This window comes from Paramisgurnus dabryanus, chromosome 12 (genome assembly GCF_030506205.2).
Source record: "Paramisgurnus dabryanus chromosome 12, PD_genome_1.1, whole genome shotgun sequence".
NCBI classification, from domain to species: Eukaryota; Metazoa; Chordata; class Actinopteri; order Cypriniformes; family Cobitidae; genus Paramisgurnus; species Paramisgurnus dabryanus.
The window spans coordinates 425469-433105 of record NC_133348.1 but is presented as its reverse complement, the minus strand read 5'-3'; the positions used below and the strand labels follow the sequence as shown (position 1 = coordinate 433105).

Sequence of the window (7637 nt, the reverse complement as noted above, 5' to 3'; positions counted from 1 at the left end):
AATGTTATATATTGTGTGAAAGAAAAATGAAAATTGGTGTGTTGCATATGTTGCACTGCATCTATGATACTTCTTGAATAAACTATATCAATTAAATTTGGTTAAAATCATTACCCATTTTGTTATCCATCTTCATTCTTTTTCCTTTGTTCTAAAAAGTTCAAATATAGTTTAATATATAATAAAACATTAAGTTTTGCATGTCAATGTTATCACTTTACCAATAGTGTCATGTCTCTTCATATTATCCTCATTGTTTAACAACAGTTTGAAATGGTCTTAAAACAGCCATTTAAAGCAACACTATGTAGTTTCCATGTAAAAATGACTTACAGCTCCCCCATGTGGTTGAAAAGCGCAACAGTGCCTGGTATCAGACACTCTTCCACAGGCAGGGGGAGGGGCGGGGCTGTGTTTCCTACCCTCCACCGCCACTTTCAGAGTGTGCTTGTAGCAGCTAGGAGGTTGCACAGGTTGCAGTAACAGTACAATTTGTCCAGTTAAAAGTTGTTCTATCACTGAAATAATTTTAGAGACATTATTTAAAGGTAAAAAAACTACATAGTGTTGCTTTAAAACTATAGATCTGTATACTGTATAGTGACCTACAGTGTTGGGGGTAACGCATTACAAGTAACGTGCATTACGTAATAATATTACTTTTCTGAAGTAATAAGTAAAGTAACGCATTACTTTATAAATGTACACATGAATATTTGAGTTACTTTTTAAAAAAAGTAATGCGAGTTACTTTTCAGTTTAATTAATTCAATTTAAAAATTAAATAATGTACTAAATTAAACTAAACATATTAACGTAGAATTACGCTCTCTGTGCGCCTGAGGTGGAACAGTTTAAATCAGAAACGGAAATGGCAGGCCAGAGCTTGACATTTTTGCGATCATAAAAACACCTGAAAGGCCTGAAAGAGATCAAGCCTCAGCCAAGTAAGAAAAAGTAACGCAAAAGTAATGCAAAAGTAACGTAAGCATTACTTTCCATGAAAAGTAACTAAGTAACGCAATTAGTTACTTTTTTGGGGAGTAACTTAATATTGTAATGCATTACTTTTAAAAGTAACTTTCCCCAACACTGGTGACCTATACATAAGGTCATACATAAGTATCGAACCTACCAGCTAAAATGTGATCCAGTCTGTGAAACCCAGCTAAATCTTCTTACATAATGTAAATAAAAAAAATTGTGTGAATATAACCGTGATATCTTTAACATTGACTGTGTTAGGTCATGTCAAAGATTAAGATTAAAGTAAAATGAATCCTTGAGATCAAACTTTGATGCTCCTAATCTCATAATACGATATGAGACTTTTTATTAATTAATATTTCATTATTATTTTATAAGAATAATAATATTTATATTGCATTAATAATAATTAATTACATTATTATTATTATTTAGTGTTGTTAGTGCTGTGTCTATTGCACCATGCTATTAGACACAAATATACAGTATGTGACTGTCACAATACATGGACAAATTAATCATAATAATCATATTACTCTACAGTTTTTATATGTGTGATGTCTGTGACATCCAGGCTAACGTCTCATAAAATTTTATTTTAATCACTGATTTCCTATTGATTTTAACCTCTGACTTCCCCTTACTTACTCAATGGTAATTGAATTAATAATTTAAATGTATTTATATAGGGGGTTTCACAAACAGAGTACAGAAAAATCAACAACGAAAGCATTGCAATTTTACAATATGGATTAAACTGTAAAAAGGTTTGTTGGCCCAACCCCAAAGATATTTAGGTTATACTTACATAAAATGATTTTTATGTTGGATGATTTTGTGCAGAAAAATAAATAAAAAATGATTATTTACAGGCTAAGTCACTATTTCATTCAATTTTTTTGCAATGTCATGATTTGGCCAGAAGAGGGCATTGTTAATCTGATGTTTTAGTCTCAAGAAAAACTTTAAAGGCAAATGACTAAGAACAAGCCACAAGAAATTAAAGCTAACAAAATAGCATCACACAAGTTTAGAGTTTTTTCTTTAAGACCTCTTATAGCAAGGAGAGTGTAGCCTATCCTAAAATCTTTCATAAAATTAAGAACAAATCTTGTGCAGGCGTCCTACCGATTCTTGCCTTTCTGGATAGGATCCTCAGAACGTGGTTGATCTATAGAACCTTTTTAAAGGGTACTGACCCAGTAACAGCTTGTGTTGTGACAATTTTTTCTGACATTTCTTAGTTGATGCTTTTGTCTTTTTTTTAAAGGGGGGGATGCGATCGCCCCTCAAATCGATCACAGAGCTTACTTGCAAATAACATAATTTTAATACTATTAAGTGGTCTATTTTTTAAACACACAGTACATAGCTTTAGAGATTAGGCTACAAGTACAATACTCTGTACTAGTGGAGTATACACAACTTATCATGATCTATCATCATTACTTGTTGTTACATACCATATCCCCTGCCAATAGTTTTGGCTTTATCTTAGACATGAAGGAATGTTGCTTTCTGGCTGCATAGATACAGAAACAAAGTGTGCTCACCACATCTTTATATAGCTTTTTATTATTTATTATTATTATTATTTAAGTCAGGTCCGGTAGAAGCTCTCTAGCTCCTTAAAGTAACAACTAAACTTTTTGTCAATGTGCAGATGGACAAAGTACTGTATAGCTTTTTACCTTTAAAACACTGAGGTGAAAACCAAGCACTACGTTTAATCTATTATGATCAGCGAAACAGCCAGATCCACTCATCTTTAAAATCATTCAACTGCTATCATGTTCATCTGTTATGGTCTCGTGCATAAGTACAGTGTCACGAAAAATGTAAGAAAGAATGTGAAACAACTGATTTTAAACTGAACTAAGACTCAACCGTGCTCTTTGTGTTGTAACTATAAGTATTACATGCTTAAAAAAAAGCATTTTTTTGATTTCCCATTGTTACAAACATGCTCACGAAATAACACAAGTTCATTAAAATGACCTGAACTCTCTCAAAAGGGGATGCTACTATCACAGTCATGTTCTCAAACAAGAATAAACACCGGGTCACACATAGAGGTTATGAAACAAGGAAGAAGGAAGGTAATAAATACTAGTCGTGTTTGATTTGTCAGTGATAAATTAACTCTAGGATGGTTGCGATAAGAAGCAAATGTTGGTCAGTGAGAAACTGACAGATGAATATTTACCAGAGGCAAGGTAAGACCGCCAATGAATAGATTTTGTTTATGAATTGTTCATAGAAATCCAGAATTGTACTTTAAACTCTGTTGGGTGGTGATCTTCTGTGCATACTTTTAATTCTTTGGCCATAATTATGACACTTTGTTTTGTTAAGTTTGCTGTAAAACATGCAATTGCATTTTAGTTTATATACTGTACATGACCACTGCTTTACAAAAAACTTTCCTTTGATCATGAATACAGCTTTATTATGCACAACTGTCTTTATTATTGACATAAAAGGCATCATAGACGCATATTTGGTCCGTTTGCTGTAATGATAACTGTAAATAACCTCTTATTACTGTATATTAGGGTCATGCTGTTTATGCCTATTTATGTATATTTCACAAAAAAAGCCATTTTATTTTCATTTATAATTAATGTGAGATTTTTCCAATTTACAGATACAGTGAATACGGATACATATGTAGAAGAACGCTCAAGGAATTTTTCTTCACACTTTAACAGAAAAACATGGCCGGTGGAGGTACAATATTTCTATATTGCATGTTGCTGTATGTTTAGTTCTGTATGAATTCTACAGCAATTTTTCGGCACAAGTCTTTTGTCAGTTTAATGACATTTTTATATATGATTTCTGGTGTTGTCCAGTGATACAGTAGAAAACATCCTTGTCCACTTTATTTGAAAAATTAGCTCAGAATGATTTTTGTCACTCTTTGACCTAGATTAAACACACATGTAAAGGGGAAATAAGTTTTTCAGTAGCCTTAATATAGGTATTGCCTTTTCACATGTGACTCACGTTTGTGGACAGCTATATTTTTTATCAGAGCAAATATTTTCTTTGTCTAAAATGATTTGATTGTAACAATGTCTTCATTTCTCAGAAACCCGCATAATATTAGGTTTACTGGGATTCTCCATAATCCTGCTTGTCTATGTAAGATTGATTTACAATGTTTTATCATTTATAACACACATAAACATAGAGTACAGTAGTCTGTAACCATAACCAAATACTGTGGCATTATCACTTTACATGCTAAATTGTTATATAATAATCATAATAATTATAATAGTGTGTTTGTGATTAATAAATTCCGTCTATGTTTTTTTATTGAAATAATAAAATCTTATAATAAAACGTATTGTTTTTATTTTATTCCAGTTAAACACCAGAGGTGAACCACTGACACATAACAAACGTGCAGGTCTGTTTTCATCTCTACTTATACAAACTGTCTTAAAAAATACTTTGAGATTATTCACTTTATGAAATCACAACAGGTGAAGGATATTTTTATATCATTTTTAGAAACCAAACAAAACTCATGCGCTACATCACTCCACTCGGAATTAACTTATTTTTGCATTGTGTTTTTTATTTTTAATGACCGCAGTGATCTTTTATTTCTTTTATTCTATTAAAGAATGTATGCTTAAAAACACAATGTAAAAAATATTAAACACAATGTTGCACAGGCAATAAAACCATTTTTTAAGTAGGTCACCAGGAACAAGTCAACATCAGGGGAAATCTTATGTAAAATCTTACAAATGTAAAGATCCTTAACATATTTATGACAGCACCAACAAGTGTGTACTATTTAGCAAAATCAGATGTATTCTTACTCTGTAAAAAGTGAAAGCTGCTCTATACTATAACTTACTTTAAGTGGTAACACCTAAAAACGTTGTTTTATAAACTTACAATTTCTCACTTAAGTGAAAAACTTAAGGTCAAAAAAACAAAAATATTTAAACATTTTCAACTTACATTTTTCCAGCATTAACAATTTAAGTTTTTTTTTTTTTTTTTAGTTGATCCAGCTTTTATTTTTTACAGTGTACAAACACAAATAGTCAGTTATGTTTCATTATATATCAGTTTTAGTAACCCAAATAAAAAGATTTAAGCCAAATCTTTGGGTTGGCTGAACAAATATGAAGTGAAATGCTTGTGTCCTCCAAAAGGAAATAGATCTTGCAAAAACACATTTAAACTCATAGTTGTATTGATTGTGAAGTTTTTTTAATTGCTTTCAGTTATTGAATGTCTCGACTCATCTTTGGTTTGTGGGCCAAATGCATATTGTTACAATAACAGTGGAAACTACTCCTGTTCTTGTTGGAGTGGATATAATGTTACAAGGATGAATGAATCTGTCAACAACAGTAACCCATGCACTGGTACGTGTTTAAATCATTTATCAATGTTCGCTGGTAATTTATTGAATATTTGATTAAAGGTGTCAGAGGTATTGAGGTTTTCTGTTAGGAAATGTTTTTGAATGTTTGTTTTTTAATTTTATGTGTCATTTCTGTTACAGATGTGGATGAATGTCAGCTGATTCCATCTGTTTGTGGTCCAAACACCATCTGCACAAATATAAATGGAAGTTACAGTTGCTCATGTTTAGAAGGGTATATTGCACCATATCTCAACATCGGCATCAATAACACATGCATAGGTGGGTTTTGTGTGTTATCTGATCATGAATCATAAAACTAGATTCAGTTTTCAGTATGACAGTAACTGGTAAAGTTGTAAACAGTCAGTTTCTATTTGATCTAAATGATTTATTGTTGGCAGTATTCATGCTAATAGCAAGAGAAATAAATATTATAAGTTATTGTTTTAGAGGTGTGAGGCTGTATTTGCCAGAGGTGTAAAGTACTTGAGTAAATGTACTTCGTTACTGTACTTAAGTATTTTTTGGGCTACTTTGTACTTGTACTGAGTATCAAAAATATAGGCAACTTTTACTCTCTACTCAATTACATTTTTGATTGGGTATTTGTACTCTTTACTCCACTACATTTGAAATGACACTTAACGTTACTCGCTACATTGTTTATTCGTCAAATAAAAACGAGACGAAAGTGTCAGAGGGTGATGATAGATAGAATCTGTGGTCGCGAGGTTACACGCACACACACAACTGAGGGACTTCATTTGGCGCTGCGCAGAGCAATCGTATGAAAACAAAGTACTGCGAGAGCGAATCAAATGCATATGGAGAAGTCTGGTCTCGCGGTACTTTGATGTCAAACGCTGAATGGCTTGCGTTGAGCCACCGTAGCGGGACATCTGCGTGCTGCGCATGTCATAAACTTTAGAGAAAAGTTCGCGTCTGGTCTGAGAGAAGAGATAAAGAGCAAACATATGGATGCATATCACATTTGCTTCTGTCAAGGGACCCTTTGTTAAACATGTGATGCTACAATCAAAACAAAAGTGATGCGCGATTGCAGGAGGGTCATCCCGCAACTCAAAGGCAAGCACAAATTTTTATGCTACTTTATCAGCTAACCTGAGCTGTTAAGTTACATAACTTGATATAACTTACTATATAAGCCAAAATAAACCAGCGATGTCCTGTACTGATTGCCCGATTAACTTAAGTACATTATAAGATTGTTAATAAGTGTACAATTTCACTGTCCTCACATTTAATCAAGTATGCTGTAATGTATTTACTGTAAAGAGGGATGCATGACGGAAGAAATGTAGTGCACTTAATGATAGTGGTGTTACGTACTACATGTGTTTACAATTAATCTTTCAAATGAACAACTTCACGTTTTAATATGCATTATCATATATCTGTTAGTGTAACTTTAGTTTACTGGAATTTTTTAATAATGGATAGGCCTATATAAGAATATTTGGTAACACTTTACAATAAGGTTCATTAGTTAACAGTAGTTAATGTATTAACCAACTTGAACAAACCATGAGAAATACATTTGTTACATTATTTATTCATCTTTGTTAATGTTTGTTAATAAAAATTTAAGCTTTAATTGTTTGTTCATGTTAGTTCAGAGTGCATTAACTAATGTTAACAAGATTTTAATAAAGTATTAGTAATTGTTGAAATTAACATTAACAAAGATGAATAAATGCTGTATAAGTGCAGTTCATTATTAGTTCATGTTAACTAATGTAGCTAACTAATGTTAACTAATTAACCTTATTGTTAAGTGTTACCATATATTTATATCACAAAGTTAGGCTATATATTTTTCAGCATGGCACATTCAAGTACACAATGACACTAGACTAAAATTAAATGGGTTTAAATTTAATGTAGATTTCTAGACTGAAATCTCATGGCATTTAGTTGAATAAAATTAGACTAAAACTAAATCAATTCAGATGACAAAAATATGAATAAAACTAAATAAAATTTTAGTCAAAAGACTATGACTATGTTTAATCTGTGTTTGTTCTGCCAGGTCAAAATTTTGAGGTGTTTGATTTCTTTTCTATTAGGAAATAAAACATCATAAATAAACTTTCTTAGTTTTCACTGCCCAGACCTACAATTTTTTTTTGTGCATCTTTGAGCCAACATTCAGTACGAGTAAAAATACTTGAGTACTTTTAAATTGGGTTACTTTAATACTTTTACTCAAGTCGTATTTAAATTGGTGACT

General features: G+C 31.8%; 1 protein-coding gene across 2 annotated transcripts in view; it reads left to right on the top strand.

The window, feature by feature from the left end:
• The first annotated feature begins 3055 nt into the window (after positions 1 to 3055).
• The window catches only part of LOC135738158 (uncharacterized), a 30039-nt gene continuing 25457 nt past the window's right edge, over positions 3056 to 7637 (top strand). For both annotated transcript variants that reach the window (XM_073816329.1, XM_073816328.1), the window contains exons 1-6: positions 3056 to 3203; positions 3635 to 3717; positions 4082 to 4134; positions 4363 to 4405; positions 5241 to 5384; positions 5525 to 5665. In XM_073816329.1, coding sequence (XP_073672430.1) covers positions 3705 to 3717; positions 4082 to 4134; positions 4363 to 4405; positions 5241 to 5384; positions 5525 to 5665 — 394 coding nt within the window. In that variant the 5' untranslated portion in view covers positions 3056 to 3203; positions 3635 to 3704. The remainder of the gene's footprint in view (positions 3204 to 3634; positions 3718 to 4081; positions 4135 to 4362; positions 4406 to 5240; positions 5385 to 5524; positions 5666 to 7637) is intronic.